This window comes from Neolamprologus brichardi, chromosome 15 (genome assembly GCF_056152115.1).
Source record: "Neolamprologus brichardi isolate AB-2024 chromosome 15, ASM5615211v1, whole genome shotgun sequence".
Lineage (NCBI taxonomy): Eukaryota > Metazoa > Chordata > Actinopteri > Cichliformes > Cichlidae > Neolamprologus > Neolamprologus brichardi.
The window spans coordinates 36342232-36358541 of NC_142118.1; the positions used below are offsets into that span (position 1 = coordinate 36342232).

The 16310-nt window shown below is 39.7% G+C and overlaps 1 protein-coding gene across 2 annotated transcripts in view; it reads right to left on the reverse strand.

The window, feature by feature from the left end:
* Window positions 1-334: 334 nt before the first annotated feature.
* Window positions 335-16310, reverse strand: part of atp13a3 (ATPase 13A3) — a 38271-nt gene continuing 22295 nt past the window's right edge. The window contains exons 12-34 of one of the 2 annotated variants that reach the window (XM_087852791.1): window positions 16085-16267; window positions 14489-14646; window positions 14042-14230; window positions 13850-13911; window positions 11875-12025; window positions 10984-11103; window positions 10761-10778; window positions 10372-10525; window positions 9898-10018; window positions 9576-9700; window positions 8963-9123; window positions 7463-7591; window positions 7295-7374; window positions 6384-6426; window positions 6183-6292; window positions 5884-5980; window positions 5725-5797; window positions 5455-5632; window positions 4571-4749; window positions 4251-4339; window positions 3941-4021; window positions 3129-3221; window positions 335-2124 (exon numbers count right to left, since the gene is read on the reverse strand). In XM_087852791.1, the coding sequence (XP_087708917.1) occupies window positions 1927-2124; window positions 3129-3221; window positions 3941-4021; window positions 4251-4339; window positions 4571-4749; window positions 5455-5632; window positions 5725-5797; window positions 5884-5980; window positions 6183-6292; window positions 6384-6426; window positions 7295-7374; window positions 7463-7591; window positions 8963-9123; window positions 9576-9700; window positions 9898-10018; window positions 10372-10525; window positions 10761-10778; window positions 10984-11103; window positions 11875-12025; window positions 13850-13911; window positions 14042-14230; window positions 14489-14646; window positions 16085-16267 (2792 nt within the window). In that variant the 3' untranslated portion in view covers window positions 335-1926. The remainder of the gene's footprint in view (window positions 2125-3128; window positions 3222-3940; window positions 4022-4250; window positions 4340-4570; window positions 4750-5454; window positions 5633-5724; window positions 5798-5883; window positions 5981-6182; window positions 6293-6383; window positions 6427-7294; window positions 7375-7462; window positions 7592-8962; window positions 9124-9575; window positions 9701-9897; window positions 10019-10371; window positions 10526-10760; window positions 10779-10983; window positions 11104-11874; window positions 12026-13849; window positions 13912-14041; window positions 14231-14488; window positions 14647-16084; window positions 16268-16310) is intronic. The other variant, XM_087852792.1, reaches the window with a different exon arrangement.

The following is a 16310-nucleotide window of genomic DNA, read 5'->3' on the forward strand; positions in this document are numbered from 1 at the left end:
GATTTTCAGCACTAGAAGGCCAAAGCAGTATAGATGGATAGGGAGGTGCCGAACGGAGGCGTTGCTGTTCCCAGTCAGCGTTAACAGCATGTGATCCTGACAATTATTATAAAGATGCAATATTCTATGTAAATTCTATTAGTATGATATATTAGCATTAATGCCAGTACTGTTAGATAGATGAGAATTCAGTCATTTGTTTTAGAGGTAGCATGTTTGGACAAAACAAACAAAAAACCCCATAATGGAAGTACATCAAATATTCACTGTTGTTTGTTTGTTTTTGTTTTTTTACATAATCATATCCTTCTGCAGCATCAAGGTTTCCCCCTATTATTTACCAAGCCATAATGGCCTGACTGAAAGTTGACTGAAACTTGGCATAAATGACACTTAATCCCAATCAATTTGTAAAAAACACTCTCCCTAACCTTCCCAACCATGGAAATGAGACGTTCCTGAGAACAGACTGATTTTGAAACAGGTCACATCTAATTATAGCAGGTCAACAAATCATGGAACTAATTTATCTGATGGTAGATTTAAAAAATAATTCTGTACTCTTCAGATGTTTAACATGATCTCCGATAGCCAATTAGATATCTGAGTGTGTCTTTACTTCAAAGCAGGAATATAAAGGTACTTCCCCTTATGGGTGTGTAACTGCACAAAGCACTAAATGCAGCCAGTATACAATTGCAAACCTCCCCACAGCTGACTGAAATTCTATGTATCTACATTAGCTGCAAAAGAGCACTACACAGTAGCAATTAGAGCAATATTCACATCAGCTAAGATATGTGCAAATGTCTGTTGAGAAACATCCTATCCAACGCTGTACTTCTCCATTCTCTGAAACACCTACACATCCCATTCCACTCTTAATCAAAACTCTAGTATTGTGGTCAATATTGTAATCTGCAGACCTTGTTATTTATGACAATCATATAAAAGGAATAACTTAATTAGGATTAAACACCTTAACTGAGATTTCTGACAGAACACGTATGTGAGAGGCTAGCTCTGGAGTGTAGTGGGCCCCGGCTCTCTTTTCCACCCCCTTGGCACACACACAAAGCGAGGTTATGCTGAACCTGTATTGAACGTTCCTTTGAAGGGGAAAATGCACCATTTTGATGGCTTTTCAATGTTCCTTCTAGACCGAGTTGAATGCTGCTTAGTTTCAGTAAAGACACTGTAATAAAATGTCAATTTGTGACATTTAAAGGTGAAACATACAAGACTGGCAGCTTAAAACTGCTTAAAAATTAACAAATTATCAGAAGATTGTATGACAGCTACTGAAGTAAGGATGATAACGAGGTAGCGCCAGCCCGTACTGAAGTGTAATACCGCACTGTATCTCAAGGTGAGACACTGAGTCACTGTTGCATAAAGTCTGCGTCAGTCTAACATGAAGGAAGGAAGAGCTCTTCCCAGAGATTGTGTTTTTCTTTTATAAGGTGTAAAACAGTGGAGCCCAACCTGCTATGGTCAGTTTTAGCCTTGTGCTGTTTGCTGCACTTATCCTTCTTTGCAAAGTAAAAGCAAAGTTAAAGCAGCACTACTTCCAGAGGAGCTGCTGCACGCCCCTGCAAAACAACACTGACCTTTTCGAGAGTAAGGTGTTCGACATATTGCACCTTTAACGATAAATAAAAAGCGACCTGAGAGCGCATGTGGGGGTGAACCAAAGAGAGCAAGAGTACTGAGAGAAGTTCAATGTAAATTCATTTGGTAGATGTGTGTCATAGATTTTTTTTGCGCAATAATACAGTATCTGAAACTATACAGCATTGGAGCACGAACAGTGAAGGCAAGACGTTATCCCATGACAGTTCCATTGAAATTTACTGAACACACCTCATATGCATGTTTCCTGTATGAAAGGTAGAAGCTGGATAAGCTAGTACAGGCTGTGGGGTGCTAGGAATTGATCATGATTTGATAGGCTGAGCCGTTTTCTGGGCGTGGCTTGGCTTCAGTGGTAGTGGTGGGCTTCGGAGGCCAGTCGGGGTCCACACTGAGCTCCTGGGCAAGGTGCATGTAGCGAGCTTTGGGTCTCATCTTGCGGGGGCAACATTGGCAGGACAGACACTTGTGTCCATACAGATCATTGGCTCCCTGTGAACACCACAACATGAAAAATAATCAAATGAGTAAAACTGCAGAAAGGTTTCCTGACAGACAAAGATTGTATGTGTGTTTCTTTTTTAATGAATACTTGAACAGCCAAATCAAACAAAACTGCTACATGCAAAATATAAACATGCTCATATAGTGTCAAAGTTGTAATATGCATATTTCTTGACACTGATAAACTATAACAACTGTGCATGCATGCAGATTAAAACAAAATTCAGCATGATTCTGGTCTACAGGAGTTGGCAACAGACAGCTTAAAGACTGAGCCTTCTCCTTAAAAACAAGCTCATGGATTCAAAGAACAAACAAAGGATCTTTACATTAAAAACAGACAAAAGTGTAACTTATAAACCACACACTGACAAGGTCTGACTATTCAAATACAAACATACTACACTTGATGAGATCCAGTGACAATGTTGAGTGATGCTAAGAAGGGCAGCAAGCAGAGGGCCTGCAGACTACCACAGGGGGTGGAGCGGTCGGGGGGGGGAGGGTGTGTCATACTTGCTAGGCAATGGGAAATATGTATTATTATTATTATTGTTATTATTAATAAGAGTAGATGAATGTTTTGCTCAGCATTCTGCATGTCTATTGCATGGAAACATCACTTATTTAAATGACCTACAGTACAGAAAAACATTCAAGCTACACACATTAGATATGATGAGATTATGGGTTTACTTCACCGAAGGCCAGCGCTGCTTCAACAGCAACAATCTATGACATCTAGCAATAGTTTCAACATTTGATGTCATGTGGCTCAGCCTGAATAAAACTGAGTTACCACATTTTAAGCCCTGACCAGAGTGCCCATCAGAGGGACAAAGAGAGGAGCGTACAGATCAGAAGAAGACTGAGGTTTTGCACATGCACGTGGTTAGCAGTTACATTAGAGAAGTGGGAACAGAGAGAGAGAGAGAACACCACACAAGAGTAAAAAGAAAGGGCGAGAGAAAAAGGTGTCAGATTTTTCCAACCTGTGGTGCCGGGGCGGCAGGAGTGACGCCAAAGCTGCCCTGTTTGTCTCGGCTGAACACAAGCTTCCGTAAGACGATGTCAAGGATGATGGTCTATGGGATGGTGCAGTGGGCAGGGGAAAGAATTACAGAGAGTCTGGTTTGATTTCACAAAGCTCCTGTTATAAAGGTGCGCAACTGATTTTTAGTGCCACACTGCTTTAAAGTACCAAGTATAGACGTTTTTTTTTCCTTCCATGAAACTGAGTGTTAATCATTTCATGTGAGGTTAAAATTAAGCTTATTAGTAAGAAGGCCGTGCATGGTTATTGTCTGCAAGCTCTTGATGGAACAGAATCGGCTTGCTGTGTTTTTGTCCATCCAATTCACTTCAAAGATGAATGGAAACTGCACTGTTAGTTTAGGAAAAGGCTCCATCTACAAGCATACTAAGCAGTACGTGAATGCAAGGGCAGCTATCTAAAAAGGAGGGCAGAAACAGTGATACTGCTCCAACGAGTCAGCAGGCAGGCATTAATAATCCAGTGTCGTGAAGGTTTACAGAAATAAATTCTGAAAAGCATCCTTAATTAGACAAACGTGGAGTAAAATACCCACAAATGCACATATTGTAACAAAATAAAGTCACATTCTTTAAATGGTTAACTATTAAAAACCTCACACTTTGCTTCTTTCCATTTCTGCTTTACAACACAAAACTGATCTTGCTGTCCAGTTAAATGAGATAAAGATGAGCACACTGCATGAGAAAACAAAATCTGAACATGGGGAAAACATCAGCTGTTACCCAAGTGTTCTCGTGTGGATCTTACCTCCACCAAAACAGACACAGCAGCATTGACTAAGATGATGAGGAAAAGTTTTAGCCTCCATTCAAACGGGATGCAAACAATCTACACAGACAGAGAAACACTCGTCAATGAAGCGACAAGAAAAAGTTAAGTCTTACCAAGACAGCCCTGCCTTAAAGCTTTATGCACGCGCAATACTACAGTAAGTCAAAAACAAAATCAGAATCTCCATTTACATGAATAACTACCAAGAAAAGATGGAGCCTGATGTGATAAATAAAGCTGTATCCTACATTAAAGAATATAAAGTGTGCATTTAATGTCTTCCCACCTCCATAAACTCATTAATGACGTCTACTCGGTAGAACAAGATGAACAGCAGGAAAACATATAAACTCCCAGCAGACAGCACAAAAGGCCCTGTGAAGAAAACACGCAAATAAAATGTTACAGTTTAGGAGAGTTTACTTTTTTAGGGTAAATATCTATAGATCTATCTATCTATCTATCTATCTATCTATCTATCTATCTATCTCTCTCTCTCTCTATATCTCTATCTATCTATCTATCTATCTATACACACACACACACACACACACACACACGCACACACACACGCACACACACAGGTGTTAGGGAAAAGTCTCTTACAATTCTTATAGCTCGGCTGCCTGAAAGGTTTGCCTTTGGAGAAAACAATGGCAACAATGAGATACTGGAAGGAAGAGACGTAGAAGAGGCTGGTGTTCTCATAGTTTTGGATGTTGTGCTCATCCTCTTCCGTCTCATTTCCAAAGTCCATTTCAACATGTGATGTGAGGTTGCAGACACTGCGTGAAGACAGAGAAGTCATTAAGAACATTTTCACTCTGTGGTCCTTTTATACCGCATCTGGAAAGTAACCACAGCGCTTCACATGTTCAGAATCTTATAGCCTTTTCCAAAATGGATTAAATTCATTTGTCAACACAACAATTATACACAAATCCCACAGTTACAAAGTAAAAAACGTTACTTGAAATTCTTGCAAATCTGGTCACCACCCAGACTAAGGCCCTGGTGGTTCAAAGTTCTTCAGTTCATGGATGATGGAGGCCACTGTGCTCACTGGGTCTTCAGTGCTGGAGAAATGTTCCTGTACCAGAGGTCTCAGAGGTCTACAGACAATTCCTCGGACATCCTGGCTTGCTTTGCGCTTCTTATATATAGACATGCGTGCCTTTCCAAATCATCCCCAATCAACTGAATTCGCCACAAGTGGCCTTCAATCAAGTTGAAGATCATCTCACATGATCAGTGGAAACAATAAGATCAATTCTGAGTGTCACGGGAAAAATGTACATGTTATATATTTGTTTAGATTTTTAATACATTTGCAAGAATTTCATTGTGGTGGATTAAATTCTATTGTGTGCAGAATTTAATCCCTCGTGTAACATATAACATGACAACGTTTAAAACTTATAATGAAACCAAGTTATTATTGGATTTGGGTATTTGTCTGCTACACATTAGGAGTAATAGTCAGTGCTCACTCGGTAAGTGGCGTCCACACTTTGTACCAGGGCTGCTGTTTGACCCAAAGGAATGTCCAGATCTGGAAGCCCAAGCAGATGAGGATCTGGGTCAGCACAGAGAACAGCAGAGGCCCTGAGATCAGACCTGATGGAGGACGACGGGACACCAGCTCTTTCCACGCTGGGTTCAGACTCACTGATAAGGGGCAGAGTGAATAGTGAGGATTATTACATTCAAAACAAATAAACACACATATCGCTTATCCTTGATACTTTAGTTGTACTTACTGGTAAAAACAATGAGGAGGATGATAGCAATGTCGATGAAGAGGAACTGGAAATCGCCAAGGTTACTTAAAATCTAAAAACCAAAAACAACACGGTACAGATGACCAAAATCTGAATTCACTGGATTTCTCATCGAACTAAGCAGGCAGTTTTACATACAGAGTAGAGGAGAGTGACGCTGATGTACTGGATGATGCTGTAGAGGGCCATAAACTTAAACACACAGAAGGAGGTGATAAGAGCAGCACGGCCCTCCCTGCAAAAACAAAGCAAACTGTGTCTTAACAACATAACTGGGAAAAAAATTGTACCAGAACAACAAATTCAACTCCTTGAAACATTTGAATAATAGTGCGACACTGTGTATATTTACCAGACTGCAAATTCAGCCTATAAGATACTTATTCTTAATATTGTTTTATTCATTTATGGATCAGCATGTAAATAAAAATACAGACCTGATGAGGTTAGGGACACAGGAGATGTTGGGGGTCCTTGAGGTGAACGGAGATGCTACTGAGGCTTCGAGCTCCGACAGAGAGATCCCACTATGAGCCCTCTTCAAAGCCTGGGTGAGATTAGTTAGCATTATATACATACTGCTGTCAGATTGTGTCCATTACAGAGAGCTGTTGTCCAAATGATGAAGGTGTACATACCCCACAGTCATTCGCGCCATCGCCACACATTCCAACAAAGTAGCTGCGAGCACATGAGAACAAACAGTGAATCTTTACTCAGTGCTTTTTAAAGTCATTGCAAGATCAAAGCTACGATGCCACAAACTTTCAGTTTTCACTTAAAAGCTGATTCTGCTGCTCATTAATGACAAACTGTCCAGCAGCACATGGGAATGTTAAATAACAGAATGTTAAAATCTCATTTTTGACAAGTTCAAAGCTACTAGGGGTGGGGGAAAAATCGATACTGTGTAGTATGGTGATATTTTGTTTGCTAATAATGTATCGATACAGGGACAGCAGAAATCGATATTTTGTTACAAAAAAGGTTTTTGTGCTCTGACTTCAGAGCATGTTGATCCTTTTTCTGAGCAAGAATCCTGACATTCCTTCACTGTCCAAATGTGTTTAACTTGTTTATGGCAGCAATAAACATGACAGTTTACTTATTTTAATTTAAGACATGTTTTATTTTAATTAAGTTTAAAACTTTTTTATTTAATGTAAAATTAGATTTTGCTTTAATTTACTTTCAAATTCTTCAGTTGCTGAAGGGGCTGCATAGTTTTCATAAACTGCATAGTTCAGAATAGCTATAATTGTACCAGATGGTTGATTCAGTTAAGTTGGACTAGACTGTAATACAAACCGTTCAGTTTGTCAACAATAAAACTGAAATGAGAGAAAGACTGAGTGTGAGACTTTGATATTAGAGAAAATGAATATTGATAAAGTTTACCTTTATGTACAGAATCTGAATATCGCAAAATATTTAAAAAAATTGCAATAATATCGTATCGTGCGTTAAGTATTGTGATAATATCGTATCGTGGGATGTATGGTGATTCCCACCTCTAAAAGCTACATCCCATATTTGACTAAATACTCACTCGACACCCTGCAGCGTCTCAATCAGCTGGGTTTTCTGGTCAGGTGCCATTCTGGCAAACACTGTGCCGCGCAACACGAGCTATAAAGCAGAGCACGCAATCAGGAGTCAGAAACAAAGATGTAATTGATGCAACTTCTGCTCCATTTTCATTTGAGCAGTTTCTTACCTTTTGAAGCATATCTGGGAAATGTTCATCGATTACAGCAAATGATTTTCCGTTCATAGCAAAGTGGTAGAGCTCTTGGCTTTTGGGATCATCTATGTGACAGACATCCTCCAGGCTTATGTTCACTTCCTGTTCCAAAGTATGAGAAATTTTAAGAAATGCATCGAGATTTAAAAAAAACAAAACAAAACAGGAACATTCAATAAATAGTAAAAACCAAGTCTTTGAACTGTTTTAACAATCAACAAAGACATCTTTATATTATTTAACCCTTTAAGACCTACCATAGAACCAAGTCCACCAGAGCTTATATTATATTTTTACATGCAGTAGTGCCATTTCTGGGAGCATTTCAAGTTGCTATACATCAATACAACCATTATAGCCCAGATTTTAATAATATGTATGCATTAAGTGCATAGTAATTACATAAATTGCAAAAAAGTGCAATAAACTACAAAAAAATTGAAAATCGTTTTTGCTTTTTTAACATATATTTCTAGTTAGAGAAATTTAAGAGGCTTATCCCTCAAAACTGTAAATACAAAAAAGTTGCACAAAATAGTTTCCCACCACAGGAAATTTATTTTAAGTGTCTTCATAGTTTTATTTTTGAAATACACCAATTTTTATACACTGCAGGAAAAACGAAAATAAATATTATAATGCAAATTTGCAAAAAAAAAAAAAAAGCAGCATATGCATCAAAATAAACTATTTCCAGCAGTGCAATATGAGTCCTAAGCATCCCAGAAACGACACAGAAAATCATAAAGTCAAAGATAACTTTTAAAAACACCAGTATAGGCTCATAAGGCCCTCATGGTAAATAAATAAATAAATTTCCGCAAAAATGACGTCACTTCCGGTTTCGGGCAGGTCATGGCGGACATGCAAAAGTTCACGCTGACGTCTATTCCAACATAGGAAGTGTTATGAACAGCTGATCGGATCGGCAAAGTGTGTTTCTGGAATATTATGTTTTTGTTGCTGCAAGCGCTTTTTATGCAGTTTTTGCAAAGCTGTATGTGGAAGGAAACTGTGACCGAGGACAAGCTGATGGCATAAGATGTAAGTACAACTCCTCCGGTTTCATATGCAAAAAAAATATTGCACTAGCTTACGTGGTTGCAGAGCTACCAGGATTTAAAAATAGTTACGCAAAACAGAGCGTGCCTGCTCCGACAGGCTTTAAAGGGTTAACAAAGGTTCTGAACCCACACAGAAATTCACTATTGAATGTTAAAATCAGCTGCATTTTATCTAATCAATAAATAACTTCTATAACTTGCAATTGATGTTAATCGAATAACAGGTAATGGGTTTTGGATGATCTGATCACACCTTTGTTTTATAGTCGATCTGCTGAAAACCTTTACATTTCCTTTAGTAGACAAGATACTGCTCAATGTATATGTGACATTACGAGTGATGTTTAGCTGAAGTATGTTCTGCTGCCTTTGTGTTGTCCCAGTGTTAGAATTAGACCCATCGATTCACCTGAAGTCGGGATGCATTGCGAGGTTTGTCGGCGTATCTCCAGGTGATCTTGGCGGCTTGTCCATCGTGTGGAGGGAGGGCATCGGCAATTATGACTGTGTCCTGGGGAGGGATCATTCCGCAGTCGCGGGCCACAGAGATGGCCGTCAGCATGTTGTCACCTGCAAAGTGATCACAATATTAATTTTGCTATAACATCCCACAATTCAGTCATTTGCTTGTCATGTTTTCATCTTCAGCCTTGGGTTATAAATAAGTTACCCAAGGGTTCGCTTGGCTGTGACTGATGATAGATGATGAATTATGAATGATGAAATACAAGCTCAGTGTCACCTCACCCTAAGTGACACCACAGTAGAGTTTGGGGGCTAATGGAGATGGATGAGCTTGCAAACAACAGGTTAAAAGTGAGCCAGAGTACGTGCAAACCATCGATCAATTGTGAAACAATCAATTCTTTTTAAGGTTCAAAGTTGAATTTGATTCACAGCCAAGTACAGTGAGTCTAGACAGGAACCGCTGGTTAAACTATACACGCAGAGTAAACTATTGCTGGCATACCTGTGACCTCTCATTTGTTATGCAATGATGGAAAATACCAGCATGTTCTCACCAGTAACCATGACTGTGCGAATGTTGGCTTGATGAAGGTCCTGCAGCACCCCTGGAGTTTCTGGCTTCAGCTTGTTCTGCATGATGATGAGACCCAGGAACTCCATGTTTGCTTCTATGTGATCCCTAATTCAAAGAAAGACATATGAATGTGTTTGTGTCTAACAAAATCCCCATATTAAACATACATGTCTTCCCAGTAAATTATCTCTCATTAAAATATGTTTGAGTAGATATTTTTTTGTTCCACGCAGAGCCACTTCCCTTTATTTTCTTAATCAGATCACAGAATGCATGTATTACATCAATGCAAAGTACGCTACCTGTTGATGTTCTGGACCTTGTGCCAAGTAAGTTTTGATTCGAGCCGCCGATGAGCGAGAGCAATGACTCTGAAACCCTGTTTCGTGTAGCCTTCCAAAACCGCTGCAAAGTTTTCTGGCACTGCAAAGAAATGAATACAATAACAGGAGAGCCGATCAGTGATTCATCATCAGTAACAAACAGCAAGAAAACAAGACAGAAACCCAAGATTTATAGATTCATAGTGCAAGCACCAACACTAAATACTAATTTTGGAGCAACAAAATCATTATCTTGAAGTATGCTCAATCATCCAAGTCCCAAAAAGTTGATTCTGCTCATCAGAAAACAGTTTCCAGATGAACAGAATCCACTTTTGGGACAAAATCATTGATATACCAGGACAAAGATACATTTGTAGAAAAATGTATAAAAGAAAAAAATAAAACAAATTGTAAGACAACATGCACATCTCTACATTTCGGACACCTCACCCGTCTCTCTTCTGCAGAGACTAGTCACAACCTCTGGTGCACCTTTCATGTAGGCATCCATACGTTTCTCCCCGAGGAGACGAGCTACTACACTCATTCTCTGGAGCGCTGAAGAAAAAGGGAACTGGCGCACAATACCAATCTCATAGGCTGCCTGCATATGCACACGTAAAGACAAACAAAATAAAAGTATTTGTTTATTAGAAAGAGAAAGATGAGATGCTAAAATCGAGTTAAAAGTATACCAGTTATACAAAAAGGCACTATAGAAATGAATAAAACACAAATACTCACATTACTAAATTACTCTCTTTAAAAAAATAAATAAATAAAAATGAAATGAACAGTTAACTTTGACAGGCATGAAAAGAAATACAACTACTACTTACCGAGAGCTCATAGAGTTCCTATAAAAACAAAACAAACACACAACAACAAATAAACCAGTCATTTAGAGTAAAAATACACTCTTCTTTTTAATGTTATAATAACATGGACACACACAAAAAATGCACGTTTAGATGCTGGACAGATATATTCATATAATTTTATACTTTTTCTAGACTCTGAAGGCCTGTGGTGTCCTGCTAACAACCGGGTTGCTGTACATACCATGTCCTGCTCTGGTGTTACAGCAGGCTCCGGGGGCAACAGCTGCTTAGGCGGTCGAACGACAGTGGGCATGATGCGATTATGAAGAGACGTTTCCTCCTCGGTAGCTTCTTCCAGGATCTGGGCAGGTAAATATAAGTAAATGTTTACATTTCATACCAAGAAGCTTTTTAGATGTGCAACATTAAGACATTGAAATAATGCTTACGTGTCTTTTAGGCAGAGGCAACATTTACTTTGAATAATCTTATCCAGACATGCCAAAGACAGTCAGACTAAAAATCAGAACAGCGCAGCTTTTGTATATAATCTAAAACTCGTACACTAGATTAGTACAAAAGAAGAGGACCTTTCTAATCTTGAGCCATCAACATGATTGGAATCATGCAGATGTTTTTGTGTCAGGTTATAATAATAATAATAATAATAATGGATTGGATTTATATAGCGCTTTTCAAGGCACCCAAAGCGCTTTACAATGCCACTCTTCATTCACTCTCACATTCACACACTGGTGGAGGCAGCTACAGTTGTAGCCACAGCTGCCCTGGGGCAGACTGACAGAAGCGAGGCTGCCGTATCACGCCATCGGCCCCTCTGGCCATCACCAGTAGGCGGTAGGGTAAAGTGTCTTGCCCAAGGACACAACGACCAGGACAGAGAGCCCGGGGATCGAACCGGACGAAAAGAAGACCTTTCTAATCTCGAGCCATCAACATGATTGGAATGCATACATGAATCATGTTATAAAGCAATGATGCGATAATGCCCAGTTTAGCAAACTTGTATCCAGCGTAAATACTGACAGAGAAGGGAGAATAAAGAGGACACTGCATCACAAAATGGATTCATGAGTCTCATAACTCTATGGATAGATACAGATGAACTCACCCAGCCTGTAGCCTCAAACATTTTGAGGTCCAGCGGGTCTCCAGACAGCTGGCCTTCTATTTTGGTAAGTGAGTGGCATGTGGCCATGCAGGCCACAAACTGGGACTTGACAAGATTTTCCTTGTAGGCATTTTCTTCTGACAGGTGGAAGCTGGAGAGGCAGAAGAAGTGGGCGGTGAAGAGAGATTAAATTATAGTCCTTTAACTACATTGTGGGAGTCATAAGACATTGGGATGATCTGATATTGTCGTGTTGGTGTTGTTCCCACATCATCATAATAAATGTTGTTCCAGGTTCAACAGTGCAAGTGACCAATCACCTTGTTGGGACGTAACACTTCTGCAAGCCAAGCGATTCAATTATGAAATTCCAATGTTGCAAGAACAATATGTATAATGCTTACCGTTCATTAAAGAACAGTATCCTGAAATGCAAAGAATTCAAATCGCTGGATCGGAGGACAGAGGTGGTTTCTCGCAAGTTAAGTACTTTTCTTTTTACTAGAGGTGGGAATCACCATACATCCCACGATACGATATTATCACAATACTTAACGCACGATACGATATTATAGCAATTTTTTAAAAATATTTTGCGATATTCAGATTCTGTACATAAAGGTAAACTTTATCAATATTCATTTTCTCTAATATCAAAGTCTCACACTCAGTCTTTCTCTCATTTCAGTTTTATTGTTGACAAACTGAACGGTTTGTATTACAGTCTAGTCCAACTTAACTGAATCAACCATCTGGTACAATTATAGCTATTCTGAACTATGCAGTTTATGAAAACTATGCAGCCCCTTCAGCAACTGAAGAATTTGAAAGTAAATTAAAACAAAATATAATTTTACATTAAATAAAAAAGTTTTAAACTTAATTAAATAAAACATGTCTTAAATTAAAATAAGTAAACTGTCATGTTTGGACAGTGAAGGAATGTCAGGATTCTTGCTCAGAAAAAGGATCAACATGCTCTGAAGTCAGAGCACAAAAACTTTTTTTGTAACAAAATATCGATTTCTGCTGTCCCTGTATCGATACATTATTAGCAAACAAAATATCACGATACTACACAGTATCGATTTTTTCCCCACCCCTACTTTTTACGGCGTTTTTTTTCCAAAGTCACAACAGTATGACGTCACAACAATGTGATTGGTCACTTGCACTGTTGAACCTGGAACAACATTTATTATGATGATGTGGGAACAACACCAACACGAGGATATCAGATCGTGCAAGAAATTAAATGAGAAATGAGCATTTGCAAAATAAAAACTTTTAATCTATCTGGTAAATAAATGATTAGGCCTTTAAAATTCAGAGCTATTACAATTCAGTTTTCTAACGATAAACTTAGTACTAGAAAAAAGACATATCATCCAGCCACTGCTTATTATAATACATGATCAGTTTTAGGCATCACTGGGAATCTCAGAGACAAGCAGATTTCTTGGTTTCTGCTTGTATCCAAATTTCTTCTGAGCTGTTTGAAACAACCATGACAGGAACAACACATCCGAGTTGATTAAAAGACTAGTAAATGTCTATGTAATTTAATGTTAACACCCCAGATCCTCAGTGTAATTTGTGCATTTACAGCAACTGTGTCAAACATAAGGTCTGGGAGCCAGAATCAGCCCAGCAAAGACTCCACTCCGGCCCACTGGAAATCTTTGAAAAATTAAGTTAGTTACTGAATTTTACACATTTATCAGAGTTTTACTGTTCTGACCCATTTAAGATCAAAGTGGGCAGCATGTGGCCCACAATGTAAAATGAGTCTGACATCCCTGATTTAGAGGGACATGAAATGTTACACAGATACACTCCAGTATATTCTAAGCTCTTTTTAACAGTTTATCAGTGGCTAAAATAAATGACACCTTCAGATTTGTAGTTTCTTTAGGCTACAACATGCAGTAAACTACAGTAAACATTTATTAATTTAGGGCACAGAGCATCTTACCTGCCATTCTCAACCCTCTGGACTCCCCACAGGTCTAACCCATCTTCTGTCAGAGTTCCAGTCTTTAAAGATAAAAGATAATGAATCAACTCGGGGTGATCTTTGCTACCAGTTGCTTCTACATATGACATGGCACTAAAATTCTACAAAGTGACTTTTACAACTGATAATCTGAATAAATTAGAGACTCACTTTGTCAAAGCACACCAGATTGATCTGGCCGCAGATATTAATTCTCTGTGGGCTGATGCAGAAAATGCCAATACGTTTTAGGCGTCGCTGTGCGTACACAATGCCGGCTGTCATAGCGGCTGGCAGCGCCGGTGGTACTGTTATGGTGACAATGTCCAGGGACTCAATGATGATGGCCTTAGCTGGCACCTAACAAACAAACAAAAAACTGCAGACGTTTGCATGTTTGATAACCCTGATTCTCGACAACTCACAAAGAGCCCATGTTCTTCAGTGCTAAGAGATACACAAAGGCATGAGAAGGCTGTCAGTTTTCTGGAGAACAAAATATTTGTTTCTACTGGTTACAGAGGATGACTCACTCTTAGAACAGCTGCCTCAGGCATTTCAACTAACCCTATTCAATTGTATTGCATTAAAAAGGGAAACGTTAACTTTCTGCATTACCTCGTTCATGATACTGAGTACAATGGAGTAAACAAAGCCGATTCCAGCCACAGCTACCAGACACAACAGGAAGACGTAGGCATCGCGGTACAGCTTGAAGTCGGTGGGTTTGGGATAAAGGATGGAGCGCACCAGCTGGCCTTTAGCTGTGCTGAAACCTGAGTGAAGAAAAGGAATTTTTGGTCATTTTTAAGTCTTAGGCCCTTTCTCAATGCTCAAGTACATGTGCTCGCGTTCTCGGCGAGTCCGGACTTGCCGAGAACGCGAGCACGGACTCGCGATTTGTACAACTGGAACACCAGGACGCTTGATGATGTCACAGGTCTGGAGTTTTTACTGCCGTCCCCTCTTAATTTAACTGTGAGTAAGATGTTATGAAGCTTAACTTTAATCACAGCCAAACTGATTTACTCAGGAACAAATCAAACACTGAAATAAACCAAACAAACTTATATATCATGTTTAACCTCAGTAGTGAAATCTCTATTAATAAAAATAGTGTACATGTGTGCCTTAATAAAACAAGCAGGTGAGATGTTCTCGCCGGCTCTAGTGATCCTCGACCTCGCTGTCTGCTATGGAGCTGGCGGGTCACAGACGTCTCCGAAAACGTCGGAGCACGTTTGAATTTATATGATATCTTGATAAATCGAGCAGATATTTGAAGTTTACACAGCTACATTCTCGCTTGAAAATAACATAAAAGTTTATTTTGTGACCCAGAAAGAGTAATATTTAAGTTTTTAGCCACGCTCGTCCGCCATTGCCGCGTTTGAGTTTTGGACGAAATGCATTCTGGGATATTTAGCTGTACCAAGTCCACACAAGTCACCACCGATGCATGCGCGATAAAACGGGCGGAGCGAGAACACATCCGGGAATTTTTCGTGTTCCCGGCTTGATGCGTACTTTGAATTGGAACAGTACTTGCTCTCCGACTGATGACGTACCACGAGTACATGAGAACGCAAGTACGCATATTGAGACAGGCCCTTACTTTCTTTCATTCTGTCATTTGAACTGAGGCAAAATGTTCTGACCAAATGGACTTTTATAGATCAAACAGCAAGCTTGTTGTTCTAAACTGACAAACCATTTAATTCCAGCCAACTTGATAAAGGATTTCATTAGAGACTATGTCACTAACTTAAACATATGGTAAATGGTAAATGGCCTGTATTTGTATAGCGCTTTACTTAGTCCCTAAGGACCCCAAAGCGCTTTACACATTCAGTCACTCACCCATTCACACACACATTCACACACTGGTGATGGCAGCTACATTGTAGCCACAGCCACCCTGGGGCGCACTGACAGAGGCGAGGCTGCCGGACACTGGCACCACCAGACCCTCTGACCACCACCAGTAGGCAACGGGTGAAGCGTCTTGTCCAAGGACACAACGACCGAGACTGTCGGAGCTCGAACCAGGAACCTTCCGATTACAAGACGAACTGCCAACTCTTGAGCCACGATCGCTCCATATAGGCTAAATCTCACTGTTATACAGTAGCAGTACCCCATTTTATTTTAAAGATCTGGATTATTAGAATCACATTAATCATTAAAGCACTTGAATCCAGACCCCAAACTAACCTGTGCGCACCACTACAGCCTTGACCAGCTCGCCTGTGTAGAAACGGGTCTGGATGACATTGGTGCCACAGAAGAGTGTGTGTCTCTTATGCTCCTCTGTGTTGTAGGCACTACCAGCCTCCTCCCCCCTGTCCCCTGCCACTGGGTTTGGGAGGTTGGTCTTTGTCACTGGAACGCTTTCACCTAATGAGGATTAAAAGACATTAGCACTGCCAGAAATACATAA